The sequence below is a fragment of the Cajanus cajan genome, chromosome 2 (assembly GCF_000230855.2).
Source record: "Cajanus cajan strain Asha chromosome 2, NIPB_CcT2T_4, whole genome shotgun sequence".
Lineage (NCBI taxonomy): Eukaryota > Viridiplantae > Streptophyta > Magnoliopsida > Fabales > Fabaceae > Cajanus > Cajanus cajan.
Genome location: NC_138518.1, coordinates 71,829,583 through 71,851,155, shown reverse-complemented (window position 1 = coordinate 71,851,155; position 21,573 = coordinate 71,829,583). Strand labels below are relative to the sequence as shown.

The window sequence follows — 21,573 nt, the reverse complement described above, 5'->3', positions numbered from 1 at the left end:
TTTTAATAGTTTTTTTAAGTATATTTTTATCTTTTTACTTAAAATTTTTAAATTTTTATATTATAATTTTAATAATTTTTTAAGTATATTTTTTTTTTATTTTTATCTTAAATTTTTGCACCTAAAAAATTGATATTAAAAACATAAAATATAAAAAACTGTACCGGTACCCTCTCAAATAAGATGGGTACCGTAGCAACTCCCTAAAAGTAAAGAAAACAAAAAACTGGTCTTTTTCGTAAGCAATAACTGTTACAACCCCCGTAGTTACACTTCCACTAAAATTTTCAAAGTGGTGCCACCAAACCAATGGAAAAATCAAGTTTTTTGGCATCTGTGATTTCCCTTTTTCTTCTTCTTCTTCTTCTTCTTAATGACTCTGCTTCGGGGGCAGCACCAACAGCAGAATCAGTCTACACCCCATTCCTCCAATGTCTCAAAAACTACACTTCAGACCAAGTCTCCAATATAGTCTTTGCTCAAACCAACGCTTCATTCTCTTCGGTTCTCCAAGCTTACATTCGCAATGCTCGATTCAACTACTCTTCAACTCAAAAACCCTTGCTTGTTGTGACTCCCACGCAAGAACCCCATGTCCAGGGCGCAGTAATATGCGCCAAAAACATTAACATTCAACTCAAGATCAGGAGTGGCGGCCATGATTACGAGGGCATCTCGTACATCTCCGACCAACCCTTCTTCATCCTCGACATGTTTCACTTCAGGAACATCACTGTGGATGTGCAAAACGAGGTTGCCGTGGTTCAAGCCGGTGCCACACTTGGTGAGGTTTATTATAGAATATGGGAGAAGAGTAAAGTTCATGGCTTTCCTGCTGGGGTGTGTCCCACTGTTGGTGTTGGTGGCCACTTGAGTGGAGGAGGGTATGGTAACATGTTGAGAAAACATGGGTTGTCTGTTGACCATGTTGTTGATGCTAGAATTGTTGATGTCAAAGGTAGGATTTTTGACAAGGAGGGTATGGGGGAGGATATTTTTTGGGCTATTAGAGGAGGGGGTGGAGCAAGTTTTGGAGTCATTTTATCATACACTGTTAAACTTGTCCCGGTGCCAGAAGTTGTGACTGTTTTTAGGGTCATGAAGAGTTTGGATCAGAATGAGAATGTCACTGAGCTTGTTCTTCAGTGGCAGCAGGTGGCGCCGCACACCGATGATAGGCTTTTCATGAGGCTGCTCTTGCAGCCTGTGAGTTCTAAGGTTGTGAAGGGGAATAGAACCATCAGAGCCACTGTGATGGCTTTGTTTCTTGGAGGGGCTGATGAGGTTGTCACATTGTTGGAAAAGGAGTTTCCTTTTCTTGGCTTGAGCAAGGAGAATTGCACTGAGATGAGTTGGATTGATTCTGTGCTTTGGTGGGGTAACTTTGACAATGCCACAAAGCCTGATGCATTGCTTGACAGGGATTTAAACTCAGCAAGTTTCCTCAAGAGGAAATCTGATTATGTGCAGAAACCAATTTCCAAAGATGGGTTGGAAGGGATTTGGGAGAAGATGGTTGAGTTGGGGAAAACGGGGTTTGTTTTCAACCCTTATGGAGGGAAAATGAGTGAGGTGTCATCTAATGCGACGCCGTTTCCTCACCGTGCAGGGAATCTGTTCAAGATTCAGTACTCGGTGAATTGGGATGAACCTGGAGTTGAAGTGGAAAATAATTTTACTAGTCAGGCTAGGGCACTATATAGTTACATGACCCCATTTGTGTCCAATAGTCCAAGAAGGGCCTTCTTAAACTACAGGGACCTTGATATTGGTACCAACAGTTTTGGGAAGAATAGCTACGAAGAAGGAGGTGTTTATGGAGTCAAGTACTTCAATGACAATTTTGAGAGGTTGGTTAAGATCAAGACTGCGGTTGATCCTGAAAACTTCTTCAGGAATGAACAGAGTATTCCAGTTCATCCAGGTTAGTAATATATAGATAATCAAACAATGAAACTGATAAATATTGAATTGATGCACTTGTTTGTTTCTTTTAACTTGCTTGGCCAAATGGTTCCTAATTCCTACTATTTTAGTAAATAATTTGATTATGGTATATGGAATTTGGGTAGTTCAAGAAATTGAATCACTTCAGTATGCAGCATATGCAATGTAAAACGTAGTGTGCCTTTTCATGCTAGCTATATGTTGTCCTCGACTTTCTATAATGTGTGATTTTCAGAAATGATTCATTAAGCCCTCTACTTAGTTATCTGTATTATTTTACTATTTTATATGATTTTGTGTGTTGTAAAAAACGTGAAGTATGAAGCAACTTCAGTGGATCCAAATCCAATCAATGGAATTGTTTAATTTAAGTCATTGATAGGGAAACAATTAGAAAATGGTTTAGAAACCAAGATCCTTACAAGCCGCTTTTACTGCTCTTGCCTTCATAATTCTTTTTTCCACAGTGAAGATGTGTCATTTTATTTGATTGTCGTGAGCTAGAAAAAATTTGGGTTCAGTTCCTAGGAGTGAAAATATGGTGGAGAAACAAATTTGAATTTGGTAAATTCATTTTTGTACTTAACTTTGTACTATCCTTTCCCAATATACATATGCATAAGCTTGAACTTCTTGCTATTTTCACAACCATGAACCAAGTTCCTCACCTAATCAACTTGGCATAGGGAATAGCAGGAGTTGTTAGTTATATAGATAAATATTTCAACTGATTGCCTCATTCTTTCCTTTCTTAACTTTTGTTTTGATTTAAACCATTTATGTTATAAATTCCAATCAGTTCTCTTCAACCTAAGCAAATATGATAAAGTACCAATCAATTGTTTCCATGTCCATCGTGAGTAATATTATTTCTTCTTGCATGGACTTAAAATAAATAGTAGATAACAAATCAATGTTATTTACTTTTTATATTCTTTTATATCCCGTCTAACACAAAGTTAAGATTGCATTACTCATGTTCGAATGTCTTTCCTTCACTGATTGCAGGACAGGACACTACTGGTGCCAGTAAATCTGGTGCTGCCAAACTGTTACACTTTAGCCTTTGTTGGAAACTTATGGTAAAGGTGGGATGGTTGCTCATCCTGAAATTATTCATATGATTATTTCTAATAATACATGCAGTTAGAATACTTAGTTTGTTTTACTTTTTTCCTCTGCAAAGAAAAAAAAGTGTATATCTAGCTCTTTTGTATACTGGGAGTTTCCGAATTGGTGTTAAGGTTTCTGGAATAATATTAATACAGCAGAAAGGATATGTTACATGCAAGCAAATGTGTCCTTTGGAAAGAAAAGGAACATTGGAGGTAAGGCACAACGCTGTGTCCTTTGTTAATGTACGCCTAATGAATATTGAATTTTGTAAGATATTAAATATATATATATATATATATATATATATATATATATAAATTACAAAATTTTAAAAATTGTAAGAAAATCTAATAGTACTCATTTATCAAGTGATCAAGTGATACTGACACGTACTGTTATTGAGTTAGATAAGCAGTATCATCACTTGGTTGATGACATCAGACAAGAATTCTCTACAGTTACTTTTGTGACCGCATGAAATAATAATGTCCATTAAAATTAATTTTTATATTTTATTATACAAAATTATTAACATTCGTAAGTGTTTTTTTCCCAATAAAAACCCAAATGAGAAACATTTTTGTCAACTTTTTTTACTAAAAAAAGGTTAGAAAGACATTAATAATATAATTCTATTATATAAGTAATTGTTAAGTGAAATTATATATAATGGCTAATTGTATATTAATCATGTATAAATAAATATTTTTTTAACTATGTATATATATATATATATATATATAAAGAAATATAAAAATTACTAAAAAAGAAATATATCTTAATTACAATTAACTGTTGAATGTGAATATTAATTAATAGACATGTTACATGAAGTTTTTAATATCTGAGTTTTTTTCTCAAAAAAGTTTGTCCAAATAGGAGACATTTTAGTAAAAAAAAAGCTCAATAAAAGGTTTAATATGTTATAAAAGAAGAAAAAGTAGAGAGAGCAAACAAGATAATATGAGATGTAGAATAGAATCTAACTGGTATCTTATCTTTGGAAGAGGACTAACCTATTTATAAGTACACGTGGTAACTGAACAATTACACAATAAAGAGAATAATACATAACGGAAATATAAATGGTAATGATTGATAATGAATGCATCCACTAATTAAGCCACTAATTATTATTCATAACACTCCCTCTTGGATGTCCAATATTTAGAATGTGCCTCGTTAAAACCTTACTAGGAAAAACCCAGTGGGATAAAAACTTAGTGAAGGAAAAAGAGTACATCATTCATAAATATTTATTTCTCCCCCTCATGCATACAATCTTTAAGACGACGGAGTTCAATCTTGTGTATCAATTGTTCAAAAAAATTTCTTGGAAGTGACTTTGTAAAGAGATCTGCTAAGTTCTCACTTGAGCGGACTTGTTGAACATTTATATCATCATTCCTTTGAAGATCATGAGTAAAACAGAATTTTGGTAGAATATGCTTTGTTTTATCTCCTTTTATGTATCCATCTTTCAATTTTGCAATACATGTAACATTATCCTTTTTCCAGAAGATAAACCACAAGTTTCCCGTATGTGTTGAATCACGGATCTTAGCCAAACACATTCACGACTTGCCTCATGTAATGCTAAAATTTCAGCATGATTAGATGAAGTGGATGATATGGTTTGTTTTACAGATCGCCATGAAATGGCTGTACCACCACTTGTGAACAAATATCCTGTTTGAAATTTACCATTATGAGGATCCGACATATAACCTGCGTCTGCATAACCATTTAGTTCTGGTTTGGAAACATTTGAATATAATAACCCTATATCCATTGTACCTCTAAGATAACGAAGTATTTGTTTAACTTCATTCCAATGTCTTCGTGTAGGTGAAGAACTATATCTTGCTAACAAATTAACAACAAATGTTATATCAGGTCGTATATAATTAGCAAGGTACATTAGTGCTCCTATAGCACTAAGATATGGTACTTCAGGACCAAGTATTTCTTCATCTTTTTCTTGGGGTCTAAATGGATCTTTATTAACATCTAAAGATCTTACAACCATGGGAGTGCACAATGGATGTGATTTGTCCATATAAAACCTTTTAAGCACCTTTGTTATATAAGCTTCTTGATGCACAAGAATTCCATTTTCTAAGTATTCAACTTGTAATCCTAGACAAAACTTTGTCCTTCCTAGATCCTTCATTTCAAATTCTTTCTTTAAGCAATCTATTGCTTTTGAAAGCTCTTCAGGAGTTCCAATAATGTTTATGTCATCTACATAAACTACAATTATGGCAAATCCATTTTGAGATCTTTTAATAAATATACACAGACAAATTGGATCATTTTTATATCCTTCTTGTAACAAGTATTCACTTAGTCGATTATACCACATACGACCTGATTGCTTTAGCCCATATAGGGACTTATTTAATTTAATCGAATAATCTTCATATAAATGTCAACATCAAAAGAGCCATATAAATATGTTGTAACTACATCCATTAGATGTAAATTAAGTTTTTTATGTACAACCAAACTAATTAAATATCGAAAAGTGTTTGCATCCACTACAGGTGAATATGTCTCTTCAAAATCAATACCGGGTCTTTGTAAAAAACCTTGAACAACTAGTCTTGCTTTGTATCTCACAATTTCACCATTTTCATTTCGTTTTCGCACAAAAACTCATTTGTATCCAATTGGTTTTACACCTTTTGGTGTACGTAGTACTGGTCCAAAAACTTTTCACTTAGCAAGCGAGTCTAATTCTGCCTCAATTGCATCTTTCCATTTTGGCCAATCATTTCTTTGTCGACAATTGTTGATGGACTTTGGTTCTTGATCCTCAATATCATTTATTTCATTTAGCGCTATATTATATGCAAACACGTCATCAATATTGACATTGTTTCGATTCCATCGTATTCCATTCATGACATAATTTATTGAGATATCTTCATTTTCAATAATTTCAGGTGCCCGAGTTTCTTATGGAACTGGAATATGAGTTATGTCAGAGGAATATTTTTGAGTTTTTACATCCTCAATTTGGTCATTTTGCTCTTTAGCTCCCTTTTTTATTCGATGATTCTTATCCTTGGAACCAATTGGTCTACCACGCTTCAGGCGTATTTGTGACTCGTTTGTAGTATTAAATTGTCCAACAGGGACTTCGACTCTTATTGGAGCATTAGCCGCTGGTACATATGACTTAGTCACCTTTTTTGGATCTGTGAATACATTTGGTAATTGGTTGGCTAGATTTTGCAAATAAATTATCTTTTGAACTTCTAGTTCACATTGTTTTGTACGAGAATCAAAATGAGATAGTGATAATTCATTCCAACTAATATCTTTTTCCAACTGTTTTTGTTCTCCCCCTATTGTTGGGAAAATCAACTCATTAAAATGGAAATCGACAAACCTAGCCGTAAATAAATCGCCTGTTAATGGTTCAAGATATTTTATTATAGATGAGGATTCATACCCAAGATATATTCCCAACCTTCTTTAAGGACCCATTTTGGTTCTTTAAGGAGGGGCAATTGGAACATATACAGCATACCCAAAGATTCTCAAATGAGAAATATTAGGTTGCTTACCAAAAACCAACTGTAAAGGAGAGAATTTGTGATAACTTGTTGGCCTGATGCGAATTAATATTGCGGCATGTAAGATTGCATGTCCCCAAGTTGACATTGGAAGTTTTGATCTCATGAGTAATGGTCTTGCAATTAGTTTTAAACGTTTGATAAATGATTCTGCAAGTCCATTTTGTGTATGAACAAGTGCTACCGGATGTCCAATATCAATTCCAATGGATATACAATACTCATTAAAAGCATGAGATGTGAATTCACCAGCATTATCCAAATGAATTTTCTTAATTGGATAATCAGGAAAATGAGCTCTTAATCTAATTAGTTGAGCTAATAATCTCGCAAACGCCTGGTTGCGAGTTGATAATAAACAAACATGTGAGCATCTTGTTGATGCATCAATTAAAACCATAAAATATCTAAATGGTCCACATGGGGGGTGTATTGGTCCACAAATATCACCTTGTATTCGTTCTAAAAATAAGATAGATTCATGCCCAACTTTGTTGGTGATGGTCTAGTTATTAACTTTCTTTGGGAACAAGCAATACATGAGAAAATATTTGATTGAAGAATCCCCCGGCTCTTCAATAAATGTCCGCATGAATTTTCAATTATTTTTCGCATCATGATAGTCCTAGGGTGACCCAATCGATCATGCCAAATCTCAAATTTATTTTGATTTGTAAACTTGTAGTTTACAATAGTATGTGTTTCAACTGTATTATTAACATACGTGCAATACAGTCCATAAGAGAAAGCAGGTAATTTTTCCAATACTTCTTTTTTATTCAAGTGAATTTTCGTGATATAAATATATTCTACATTCCCTTCATTGTTTGTTTCAATATGAAACCCATTTAAACGAATATCCTTGAAACTTAATAAGTTTCTATAAGACTTAGAAGAATATAATGCATTTTTAATATACAACTTCGTTCCTCCCAGTAACAATATATTAGCTCTTCCGGAGCCTTCAATTATATTTGTAGTACCAGATATGGTACTAACTTTGATTTCTTGCATCACTAAATTTGAAAAGAATTTATTATTCTTGAGAATCGTGTGAGTCGTTGCACTATCATCGAGACACATATCTTCATTATTGATGCTATGGTTAATATCCATTCTTCATAAAATTAAAAAAATTTGTAAATAAACAATATGATAAAAGACAAGAAGACAATAATTTCTGGGAAAAAAAATTTAACAATAATTTGTATATTAAAAAAAATTCATAATCCAATAACATCAAAACATAAGAAATACTCAAAATCCAATAAATAAAATATGGAAAAAAAATTATTTCTGAACACTCCCATCACCAATAAAGTGATCAACTTTTTCATTTGGATCAGCAAAGAAATCAGCAACATCCATATGACCATAATCTGAATCACCGTCTTCTTGGGCAAAATGTGTCTCTATCTTTTTCTTCTTATTAATTGATTCTTGGTAAAGTTCAACAAGATGCTTTAGTGTACGACAAGTACGTGACCAGTGACCCTTGGCACCACAACGATAACATTTGTTTTCCTCATGTTTGTTACCATGTCCATCTATTTCCTTCTTATTTTTCCCATTGTTTTTCCACTTCTGGTGTGAAAAATTATTTTTTAGCTCATAACCATGACCACGACCGCCTTTACTACCACGACCATGACCACGACCACGACCACGACCACGACCACGATTATTTCCACGGTTGTGACCATAGCCTTGACCACTAGTTTCTTTATCATGGGTTTGCAACATTCACTTCTGGGAATGGAGCAAAGCCAGTTGGTCGAGCCTCATGATTTTTTAATAAAAGCTCATTATTTTGCTCAGCCACAAGGAGGCAGGAAATTAATTCAGCATATTTCTTAAACCCTTTTTCTCGATATTACTGCTGCAGGAGCACATTCGATGCATGAAAAGTGGAGAATGTTTTTTCTAACATATCTTCATCAGTAATTTTTTCTCCACACAATTTCAATTTAGAAGTAATTCTAAATATTGCAGAATTATATTCACTTACAGATTTAAAATCTTGTAACCGTAAATGCATCCAATCATAACGAGCTTTTGGGAGAATCACAGTTTTTTGGTGGTCATATCTTTCTTTTAAATTATTCCAAAGAACAAGTGAGTCTTTTATGGTAAGATATTTAGCTTTTAACCCTTCATGAAGGTGATGACGAAGAAAAATCATAGCTTTAGCCTTATCTTGGTTAGATGCTTTGTTTTCTTCTTTAATAGAGTCTCCAAGACCCATTGCATCTAAATGTATTTCAGCATCTAATATCCAAGATAAATAATTTTTTCCCGTAATGTCAAGAGCAACAAATTCGAGTTTCGCAATATTTGACATGTTCAATACTATCATAAAAGAGAGACAAAATTAGGGGAATAATAATAATAATAATAAAGAATCATAAATAGACATAAATTTATAAATTAATACTGCTTTAATTATGGAAATCAACTTGTCTCTAATTTAATATATATTATCGCACAAAATAAATAGAATATGCAAAATATTTAAATTATTACAGAATATTTAAATTGATAACATGAACATAAAATATGTGTCATAATAATATTATTATTAGGCAGAATAAATATATTCATCATTCCATATATATTAGGCAAAATAAATGTATGTAATATGTAGAATGTATCGCATCAATAAAACATAGTTTTTTCTCACTTCTGGTGAAAAAAAATAAATTAATAAAATAATAGAGTTTGAATATTCTTCTTTGATAATGTCTTCTAGACATTTCAAAAATGTATGAAGAATTTCTTTATTTCATAGTATCTTCGAGACTACTATAATGTCTTCAAGACTACTTTGATTCATAATAATGTAAATAATATAAATATTTGATACAGTTCTTATTATGAAAGATGAATAACTAACCTTAAAATATTTGTCTTGAAAAATATGACCTTCTTGAAAAAAATCTTCACAGCTTTCTCTTGTAATTACAAGACCAATAGATAAAAGACTATCGTGCTGATAACGTGTTATAAAAGAGAGAAAAAGTATAGAGAGCAAACAAGATAATATGAGATGTAGAATAGAATCTAACGGGTATCTTATCTTTGGGAGAGGACTAACTTATTTATAAGTACATGTGGTAACTGAACAATTACACAATAAAGAGAATAATATATAACGGAAATATAAATAGTAATGATTGATAATGAATATTGACATTCACTAATTAAGCCACTAATTATTATTCATAACATAAAAGACATTAATAGAAAGATATAAAATTAATTACAATTAATTGTTAAGTAAAATTATACGTATTAATCATGTACAAAGTATATATATCTTATCTTAATAACAATATAAAATATAAAAAAGTATATCCTATTATAATTAATTGTTGAATGTGAATACTAATAGGTGTAAAGTAAAAATATAAAAATTACGTAAATGTTCTATAATTATAATTTTCAAAAAAAACAAACGCTCCAAAATAAATTTTCTGATAACAGAAATAATTATGATGCTCCCAATTTTTTATTTTATTTTATAAGTATGCACATTTCATATGCTTGCTCGTATAATTCCAAACGTGTAGTTTAGCGATAGAGGTTGATTCACACTTAAGCAAGGTCAGGAGTTCGAATCCTGCCTCTATCAGCGGTAAATATTCCAGAAACGAAAAAAAAAAATATGCTTGCTCGTATAGAAATCGCAAAACTCAAGTATAAATTTATAATATTTTCCTCAATTTAATTAACTTATATATAGAGCTTTTATTTTATATAATAAGATGCTTCTAACTTTTAAAAGCATGTTCATTTTATATGTTTCCTCATATAAAAATTGTAAGAATCAGATTAAATAAAGTCTATAAAATAATAAAGACTAAAAAATAAAGTATACAAAACTATATAAACTAAAAGAAAACAAAAATCATATATATATAAAAACTAAAATAAAATGTTTTAATTATAAAAATTAAAAGGTAAAGTTAAGAAAAGTATATAAACTTTATTAAGATCATATATTTGTATCTCTTAGTAGTTAGTACACATGCTTTTCTATCTTTCTTTTCCCTCTTAATAAATTTTTTTCCATCAAAATTACATGAGGTGTACTTTTACTCCTTTTATCTTTTTTATTTGTCTCTCTTTTCCTCGTTATCCTTCATGCATAACGGCATTTTCAATTGGAGATGTTCTCTTGACACATGGTAAAAGAATCTCAAATGCAACATTTATATCATTGAAGAGGAATTGTATGGGTACCAATTATAAAATAGATTGCTTCTTCTAGCAACAGTTTCTTTTTGAATTTGTGAGGTCAACCTTCAATATTAAATTACTTTTGTTCCACATTTATATTTTGTGTAGTCCATTTAAGAAACTTTAATAAATTTCTTGATGGAGTAAAAAAAAAATAGTTTTCTTATAATAAGGATGGTGATATAGTATTATAGGGAAATGTGAAATATTATTAAAATACTAGTTAAGAAACTTTCTTAAATTTCTCCATAGTAGTGAAATAAAGAAGGTGAATGTTTTACGTATACTACATGCCAATTGTAGATTCTGACCATAAACACTGACTTTACAATTGCAAAAATGGGTGGGAGCTCTAATCCAATACAATTAATGCATTATGGTTAGGGCCACCTAAAGTATAAAGCCTGACAAATTCTTGTTTTAAGTTTTCAAAATTTATACAAATTTCATTATTAATTGACTTATTATAATAATAATTGAGGTATACTTTTTTTATAAATAAATTCCAAATATTATTCAAGAAAAATTATTTTTATTTTTTTTTTAATTTTTTATATATAAAAACTTCGCATTAGTCCGCTTAAACATTGGACCCTTTGTGGGTATGTGTGTATTCCTCAATGGAATGCCTCATTCTTTCCTTTCTTCTTTTTCTTTATTTGATTTAAACTATTTATTTTAAAAATGATCTTTAAACTCCAATCAATTTTCTTCGACGTATGCAAATATAATATTAAACAGCATTTGATAGTGAAACAGGGTGGAATAAAACAAAATAATAATATATTTATACTGTATTTGGTAATAACAGAAAAGAACAAAATTATGTGTTTTATTTTGTGTTCAGTGTTTATTGTACAGAATAGAATATCATATTTAATTTTATATATATATATATATATTTTTTTTCCTTATTTAATGTTTGGTTAAGTATAAAAAATTGAATAAAATAGGAATATTTTTTTCACATTTGTTATCTTATGACTATTATTATATAATATTTTTAAAAGTTATTAATATATTATTTATATTTTATAATTATTTTCTAAATACGTAAATATGAAATATTTGTTAACAATATTTAATACTTTATTTGAGTAATCCTTGATCGTCTCATTCTTTCATTTTTTGAAACTCAATTTCCTACCTTAAATTCAAGACTTGTATATCTCAAATCCGCTCATTTTCAACATATTCTTCCTTCAAATAGTTCATATTTCCTTTGGTATTTCAAGATCATAATTTGAGTAAAGTTGATTTGTAAAATACTAAATAAACACGATTTCGCCTTTGCTTTCATTGTTTTTCTTTTCTTGTAATATATAGTTTGCATAGAAGTAGGATTTTGAAGCAATGGAGACACTTGATAATCCTTTTCTACAACATCCCATAGATCCAAAGTATCCAAGTATGACTTCATCTTCACCATCCAAATTTCATAACTCTCTTCATCAAACATGACAGAAGCAACATGTGAAAAACCTGTTTCAGCTTCCATTTTTCTTTTATAGGTTTCATAAGAAGATAACTCTTGATACTAATTTGAAGGTCTTATGACATAAAAGAAAAATAGAGAAGCTATAATACTGAGAAGAATTTGAATGAGGAGAGTAGGAAAATACTTTTATTCATCAGCAACAGTACATTTATAATATTTCAACTGGAACAGAAAAGTTAACATATTATCAAGATTTTACCAATTTTGGATAATTGACTACTTATTGTTGAAATATACGAAACACTTATCAACCAAAATCAAAATTAAAAAAATGAAACATCAAAAGATAAAAACAAAACAGCCATGTCTTCTTCGTCCTTTGTATAAAATCGCACCGACGCATAGTAATTTTATCCAGAATTGAACGAATATTGGAAAAATTAAATATCATATTACATGATTTACATCCTTTTGTTTTTTTTTTCAAGAGAGTCCCACTCTTTAGAGGTGAACAAAACATTATTCATACATCATCTACAGTAGGTAAATTATTGATATTTGATGGAATGGGACGAGTAGGAATGAAAATATCTTCAATTATTATGCACTATCATTACGAAAACATACTCAAGGTTTGGTGAAATCAGGTAGACATAAAAGAGTATCAACCCGGGACTAAGCTCTGCAAAATAGAACAAATGGAAAAATTAAATCCCCTGCTATTTCTTTCTGTCATTGTTCTGCTTCTTCATGTCCCTAACTCTATCACAATCTCATCAAGAGAGACCACTCACGAAACTTTTCTTCAGTGTCTCCGAAGCCACACAAGCCCACAAGATCAAGTTTCCAACATAGTCTATGCCCAAACAAATGCATCCTACGCCTCTATTCTTGGAGCCTATGTTAGAAATGCCAGGTTCAACACCCTGTCAACCCCAAAACCATTACTCATTGTTACCCCTTTCAGTGAACACCAAGTACAAGCCACTGTGGTGTGCGCCAAAAGCATTGGCCTTCAACTCAAAATCAGGAGTGGTGGCCATGATTTTGAAGGTGCTTCATACGTCTCTCAGGTACCCTTTGCCATCCTTGACATGTTCAATTTTCAGAATGTCAATGTGGACGTGCAAAATGAGGTTGCTGTGATTCAAGCTGGTGCTAGTCTTGGACAAGTTTATTACAGGATTTGGGAGAAGAGTGAAGTTCATGCGTTTGCTGCAGGAGCCTGTCCAACAATTGGTGTTGGTGGTCACTTGAGTGGAGGAGGGTATGGTAACATTATAAGAAAATATGGTTTAACTATTGATCATGTTGTTGATGCTAAAATTGTTGATGTCAGAGGTAGGATTCTTGACAAGGAGGCTATGGGAGAAGACCTTTTCTGGGCTATTAGAGGAGGGGGAGGAGCAAGTTTTGGAGTCATATTATCATACACAGTTAAACTTGTTCCAGTACCAGAAAAGGTTACAGTTTTTCTAGTTGACAACACTTTGGATCAAAATGTCACTGATATTGTTTTCAAGTGGCAGCATGTTGCACCACACACTGATGATAGGCTTTTCATGAGGATGACTTTGCAGCCTGTGATCTCCAAGGGGAAGAAAACCATCAGAGCCTCAATTAAGGCTTTGTTTCTAGGAAGTGCTAATGAACTTGTCACATTGTTGGAGAAGGAGTTTCCTTTGCTGGGACTGAAGAAGGAAAATTGCAAGGAAATGAGGTGGATTGATTCTGTGCTTTGGGGGATGAATTCTAACAATGGCTCATCACTTGATGCATTGCTTGACCGAAGCCGTTACTCAATTTATTTCAACAAAATAAAATCCGATTATGTAGAGACCCCGATTTCCAAAGATGGGTTGAAATGGATATCGAAAAAGATGATTGAGTTGGGAAACACTGAGCTTATTTTCATTCCTTATGGAGGGAAAATGAATGAGGTCCCTTCTGATGCTACACCATTTCCTCACCGTGCAGGGAATTTGTACAAAATTCAGTACAATGTGAGTTGGCTGGAGCCAGGAGCTGATGCAGAAAAAAATCTTATGGGTCAGATAAGAAAGCTATATAGTTACATGACACCGTTTGTATCAAAGAATCCTAGGAGGGCCTTCTTGAATTATAGGGACCTTGATATTGGTATCAATAGCCACGGTAAGGATAACTTTGAAGATGGTAAAGTTTTTGGTATCAAGTACTTTGATAAAAATTTTGAAAGGTTGGTGAAGGTTAAGACTGCAATTGATCCAGACAACTTTTTCTGGAATGAACAGAGCATACCGAAACTTCCTGCAATCAAGCAACAGGTAGAGAATCTAACCGAGAAGAGACAAATTTGTTTGTTTATTTAATTTGTTACTTTTGTCTCTAGTGTCTACTTGTTTTCTTGGATTCCTTCCTTGATTTTGTATTTTAGAAGTACTCTCTTAATTTCTATTCTTAAGGTCCTTTCAATCTTGGGTTAATTGGATGAATTATTCAAAAAGAATCCCTTAACCGTAATAATGGGTTTGAGAAATTGAACACTTTTTTTTTTCATAGCAAAAGTTGAACTTTTTTTTCAGGAAAATTATTGTTAGGAACAATGGCAATAAAGGAGAGAAGAGAGAAATAAACAATACTAAGAAGTATTTGTTTTGGTGCATTTGTAAACCTTACATAAACTTCCTTATATAACAAAAGTGAGGCATACCATCTCACAATACTAAGCAATGTGGGACTAACATAGTGAGGAACACCATCTCACAATACTAAGCAATGTGGGACTAAAAAACACACTACATTACTTAATCAAACTACACAAAAATAACAATTCTCCCACTTGGAGTTTGATTTCCACATAGTGTAATTGCCTTCATCATCAGTTATTCTTGAAGGCCAATTGAGGTACTGCAAAGCCTCAATTTTTTCTGTTGTGACAACCTTTGTCAACATATCCGCTGGGTTCTTACTTCCTAGTATCTTCCTCAACGTTAGTACTTCATCCTCAAGCAGAGATCTGATAAAGTGATAACGGAGATCAATATGCTTCGTTCTGGAGTGAAATGTTGAATTCTTAGCCAGATGTATTGCACTTTGACTGTCACTATGCAAAACACTCCTTTCCTGGATGAATCCCAACTCTGTCAACAATCCTTGAAGCTATATCAATTCTTTGCTAGCTTCTGTTACTGCTACATACTCAGCCTCTGTAGTGGATAGAGCAACGATCTTTTGTATTTGTGACATCCAACTAACAGCTGTAGTTCCAACCGTAAATATGTAGCCAGTGGTACTTCTTCGATGATCAATTTCTCCAGCAAAGTCTGCATTCACGTAGCCTTGTACTTTTAGTTCACCTTTACTAAAGCACAAACACTTCTCCTTAGTGGCTCGTAAATATCTCAAAATCCATTTCACAGCTTCCCAGTGAGCTTTACCTGGATTTGACATAAACCTGCTTACAACTCCCACTGCATAGCCAATGTCTGGCCTTGTGCATACCATCGCGTACATTAGACTTCCAATGGCTGAAGCATACGGAGTTTTAGCCATTAATTCCTTTTCTTCCTCTGTCTTAGGAGATTGGTCTGTTGATAGGCGAAAATGACTAGCCAAAGGTGTGCTAACTGGTTTAGCATTGCTCATGTTGAATCTTTGTAGAACACGGTTTATGTACTCCGCTTGAGATAACTGCAAAGTTCCCTTTTGCTTATCTCTCGTAATTTGCATTCCGAGGATCTTCTTTGCTGGTCCTAGATCTTTCATGTCAAATTCTTTTGACAACTGCTTCTTCAAATTTCTGATCTCAATCATATTTGAACCTGCTACTAACATATCATCGACATAAAGTAGCAAAATGATATAACTGGAGTTATACCTCTTGAAGAAACAACAATGGTCAGCATTGCACTTCTTAAAACCTTCCTTGTGCATGAAGCTCTCAAACTTCCTATACCACTGTCTTGGAGCTTGTTTCAGACCATACAAGCTCTTCTTCAACCTGCACACCATATTTTCTTTTCCTTTTTCTGAGAATCCTTCTGGTTGGTGCATGTATATCTCCTCATCTAGATCTCCATGAAGAAATGCGGTCTTCACATCCAACTGCTCTAGGTAGAGCTCTTCACTAGCAACAATACTCAACACTGTTCTGATTGTATTGAGCTTCACAACTGGAGAAAAAATCTCTGTGTAGTCAACTTCTTCCTTTTGCTGGAATCCTTTGACGACTAATCGAGCTTTGTATCTTTTGGAGCCATCATGCTCCTCTTTTACTCGATACACCCATTTATTGTGAAGTGCCTTCTTCCCCATAGGTAACTTTGCTAGTTCCCATGTTTGGTTTGAGATCAAAGACTTCATTTCTTCTTTCATTGCAAGCTCCCACTTGCTCGCATCTCTGGTTTGACATGCTTCTGAATAGTCTTCAGGTTCTCCTCCATCTGTTAACAACATGTAGTTCATGTATCTCCTGTTAGGCACAGGAACTCGAGAAGACCTTCTTAATTCAGGTTCTGGAACAAATTGTTGCCCTCTGTCTGGTTCTATTGATTCCACTGACTGAGAACTCTCAACTGGAGGACTTTCAAGAGCATCGTCTACCTCTACATAAGTAGGCTCAATCGGTTTTGAGTTGCTGGCACTTGTGTTTTGTTTGTCTTTGTACATAACTCCTTCGTTGAAGATCACGTCTCTACTGCGGATCATCTTTTTGTTTTCATCATCCCAAAGACGGTAGCCAAACTCATCTTCACCATAACCGATGAAAGTGCACCTTTTTGATTTAGGATCAAGTTTGTTCCTTCCTTGATTGCTAATGTGTACATAAGCTGTACAACCAAAAACTCTAAGATGTGAGAGTTTTACTTCTTTTCCGCTCCATACCTCTTCTGGTATTTTATGCTCCAATGGTACCGATGGACCTCGGTTGATCAAGCTGCTGTATTTACTGCTTCAGCCCAGAATTGCTTCGGTAGGCCTGATTGCACACGCATGCTTCTGGCTCTTTCAGTCAACGTTCGGTTCATACGCTCAGCTACACCATTTTGTTGAGGCGTTCCTAGCACAGTTCTCTCCATTCTGATCCCGTGCTCATAGCAAAACCTTTTGAATCTGGTGTCTTCATATTCACCTCCATTGTCAGTTCTGAGCTTTTTGATCTTCAACCCTGTCTCATTTTCTACCATAGCTTTCCACATCTTGAAAGCTTCAAATACTTCAGACTTGTGTTTCAGGAAGTATACCCATACCTTCCTGGAGTGATCATCAATAAAAGTCACAAAGTATTGCTTCCCACTGATGGATGAAACAGTCGTTGGACCCCACACATCTGAGTGAACAAGTTCGAGCCTCTCCTTCTTTGGGGTTCTTCCACCCTTTTGAAAGCTAACTCTCTTCTGCTTTCCAAATATACAGTCTTCACACATTTCAATTTCCACTGACTGAAGACCTGGTAATTTTCCCTTCGAGTGCATGATCTTCATCCCTTTCTCACTCATATGGCCAAGTCTCTGGTGCCATAGATTGGGATTGTCATTTGCAGCAACTGTGATCAGATGACATGCTTCTGTTGTCTTGTAAAGGGTACCACTCTTCTTGCCACGAGCTATTGTCATTGCGCCCTTTGAAATCTTCCACTGTTCTCCTTGGAAGATTGTTGTGTAGCCGTCACTGGCCAACTGACCTACTGAGATTAAGTTTTTCGTTAGATCGAGAATGTGTCTGACATTCTTCAATTCCCAAACAGATCCATTCAACTTGATCTTCACTACACCTTTTCCCACAATCTCGCAGGATTGTTCGTTTCCAAGGTAAACTTTACCGAGATTTCCAGAGACATAATTCTCGAAAAGTTCTTTCTGTGAGGTTGCATGGAAAGATGCTCCAGAGTCTATCACCCAAGACTCCTCCTTGTTTTCCAAAGAACATATCAGTGCATCACCTCCTCCTGAGGTCGTAGCAACGTTTGCTTCATCTTTCACCTCCTGTTTCTTCGAGGCACTCCTACATTGATTTTTGTAGTGACCAGTCTTCTCACAATTCCAGCATTCGATAGTTTTTGATTTGTTAGAGCTTTGATGATTTCTGGATTTGGATCTCTCCTTTGATTTGCCACGTCCAATTCCTCTGGTTGAATTTCTACCTCTTGACTCTGTATGCAATACTGAAGAGGTTGTGGATTCACCCGTCTCTCTTCGGCGGACTTCTCACTGAGGACCAAGTTACGAACATCATCAAACTTTAACTTGTTACTTCCTGAGGAGCTACTCACAGCTGTGACAGTAGCATTCCAACTTTCTGGTAGGGAAGAAAGAAGTATTAAAGCTCGTACTTCTTCATCGAAATTGATTCCAACTGAACTCAACTGAATTGTAATTGTGTTGAGTTCGTTTATATGTTGCGCTGTTGATGCACCTTCTATCATCCGTAGGTTGAACAACCGCCTTATCAAGTGAACTTTGTTTGCGGCTGACGGCTTTTCGTACATGCTGGAAAGGGCCGCCATAAGACTAGCTGTAGTCTTTTCTTTTGCAATGTTGAATGCAACATTACGGGATAACGTCAAACGGATGGCTCCGAGAGCTTTTCTGTCTAGAAAGCTCCACTCATCTTCCTTCATAGCTTCTGGTTTTTTGCCCGTGAGAGGTTCGTGCAAGCCTTTCTGATACAAATAGTCCTCTATTTGCATCTTCCAAAAGCCGAAGTCTGCACCATCGAACCTTTCAATCTTCATCTTGCCTTCGTCCATTGCCATTACTCCTACTGCTTTTGAAGAAAAGCTCCCCCACTAGTTCTCTGAACTGAGATCCCAAGAACAAGAGAAAAAAAAATCTTTTCTGATATGGAAGATCAGACACAACTGCAACCACAGAGCATACTAAGAAAAATTTTACTCTAACCAAATCTTTTCTAATGTGGAAGATCAGACGCTGCTGCAACCACAGAGCATACTAAGAAATGGGCTCTTGATACCAATTGTTAGGAACAATGGCAATAAAGGAGAGAAGAGAGAAATAAACAATACTAAGAAGTATTTGTTTTGGTGCATTTGTAAACCTTACATAAACTTCCTTATATAACAAAAGTGAAGCATACCATCTCACAATACTAAGCAATGTGGGACTAACATAGTGAGGAACACCATCTCACAATACTAAGCAATGTGGGACTAAAAAACACACTACATTACTTAATCAAACTACACAAAAATAACAATTTGTATGGATTTAGACTAGTAATTTATTCCCCATTCCATGAGGAAAAGAAAAAAGACAGGACCTGTAACCAAAACCCCGAAACCAACACTGGAGGATGACAAGTTAAGGCAAGGGGCCTTTTGTCAAAAACAGAACAAAACAACGGATTTAAATAACCGGATATGCATGAACCAGCCATCTGTCACATGGCTAGAACTGTGACAATATAACATTATTGAATAAAGGCGTGTAAGACCAACATGATATCTGTTTGTCAGAGCAAGATTAACCTTGATGTCAATTACAGAATATTACGTTGAGTTGTTAGTGATGCAAAGCAAGTTTCTGGGATTGGCAAACCCGCAAGAAAACCAATTTCTAAACTGCGTTTTGCTAGCAGTTAACAAATTCCATGATTTCTTCACTTGCTCTATCAATTCAACTATAATTATATCTAGCTTTTAACTTGGTGACGATTATCTGCGATAGTAATTGTTAGATGTAATGATGCAAAATTTTAAAAATATTAAATAAATATGGAAGTAATTTATCAACCAATTAATAAAAACAAGTGGAGGATGCATGTTCAAAACTCAATACCACCTACCCATTGAATCATTGACCAATGTGTATGAGTTCTCCACAAACAAGTAACAGAATCCATTGACCTTGAAAGCAACCACTAAAGCACCACTTACACATAATGATGATTATCACTCGGCCAAAAATATATAATCAACAGGCACGTCCAAAAAATGATTATTAATCATTGCTTATGATTTTTTTTTTTAATGAATTATTGCATATGAATTATATCAAAGCGCAAATCATCTACGAATATAAATAAGTGCTGTAAAACATTTTCGCAAGATACATTCAATACTGCTAGTCATAACTATTGATGAAGAAATATTTCTGATTTATATTCAACAATTTAATTTCTTTTTAAATTCAATAAGTAACTAAAAATGATTGTTTAAGGTGGTAAAAGAATCACATTTTAAATGAAGATCGAAGTTCAAGCTTTTAAGAAAGTAATTAAAAAAAATACTATTATAACATATTGAAACTCCAATTTACACTTGTCTGTTAATGAAACTCACATAGATTCTATTAAGGGAACTACTATGGTACTCATAAAAATTAAAAAATTTTGGTACTGCAAATTATGTGAACAAATAATTTTTAAAAAATAAATTTAAAATAATATAAATTTTAGATTAAAAATTTTATAAAATGAATCAATAAAAAGATTAATTAAAAAATAATAATCAAAAGGTCAATTTTCATTACAAATGACAGAATTAAAAAATTAAAAATTAAAAATTATAATAATATTATAAAAATTAAAATAAAAAAATAATAAATAATACAACTGAAAAATTAATTTATATTATAAATTCAAAAAATTAACACCAAAGAAAAACTAAAACATATTAAAAGAAATATTAATATTAAACTATTTAATTATAATAGATGCTATATTAAGATAAAAATTAAAAAATATAAAAATAATATAAAGATATAAAAAAACTTTATAAAGATAAATTATTAAAAATAATAAATAAAAACAAGTAATTACAATTAAAAAAAAAATTAAACGACTGTACCGGTACCGTAAAATTTTCCTTCTATTAAATACGTGAATCTTATTCTTTTATAATATTTTATGCATTATTACTACTCTACTTAATACATAAATTTAATGATTTTCTTAAAAAGTGAATGTTGACTTAACTCAACACACAAAATTAACTTGTAAGCTTATATATATTTTTTATTTATCTTCTAATTAATAAGGAACTTGAGTTGAGTTTTTTTCTGATATGATATCCGAGCATATGTGAAATGCTCCCCACACAAATCAAGATTTTTCACTACAACGCTTTTTCTTTCTTTCTTTTAAGTGAAATGCAGATGTGTGGTGTTGAAATATGTATATAAATATATATTGCTCGCATGTTACCCGTGTGCATAAAAGAACACCAACACATCAATAAAATGATTGACTATAGATAAAACACTGACGCACTGTTGGCATTATGGAGTCATTAGATGAAACGGTATCTGC

General features: G+C 33.2%; 3 protein-coding genes and 1 pseudogene across 3 annotated transcripts; 2 read left to right on the top strand and 2 right to left on the bottom strand.

The window, feature by feature from the left end:
* Positions 1-210: 210 nt before the first annotated feature.
* Positions 211-3,101, top strand: LOC109792233 (berberine bridge enzyme-like 21). The gene is made up of 2 exons (XM_020351625.3): positions 211-1,924; positions 2,956-3,101. Exons 1-2 carry the CDS (start codon positions 310-312, stop codon positions 3,069-3,071), a joined length of 1,731 nt encoding a protein of 576 aa, XP_020207214.2. The 5' UTR covers positions 211-309; the 3' UTR covers positions 3,072-3,101.
* A 1,442-nt stretch (positions 3,102-4,543) lies between these two features.
* Positions 4,544-5,092, bottom strand: LOC145955183 (secreted RxLR effector protein 161 pseudogene; annotated as a pseudogene).
* Positions 5,093-8,520: 3,428 nt separating this feature from the next.
* On the bottom strand, positions 8,521-8,988 carry LOC145955182 (uncharacterized). Its single transcript, XM_083069891.1, has one exon. The coding sequence runs from the start codon at positions 8,986-8,988 to the stop codon at positions 8,521-8,523; it is 468 nt and encodes a 155-aa protein (XP_082926017.1).
* Positions 8,989-12,939: 3,951 nt separating this feature from the next.
* On the top strand, positions 12,940-14,789 carry LOC109792235 (berberine bridge enzyme-like 21). The gene has a single exon (XM_020351629.3). It carries the CDS (start codon positions 13,023-13,025, stop codon positions 14,673-14,675), a length of 1,653 nt encoding a protein of 550 aa, XP_020207218.1. The 5' UTR covers positions 12,940-13,022; the 3' UTR covers positions 14,676-14,789.
* The last annotated feature ends 6,784 nt before the right edge of the window (positions 14,790-21,573 follow it).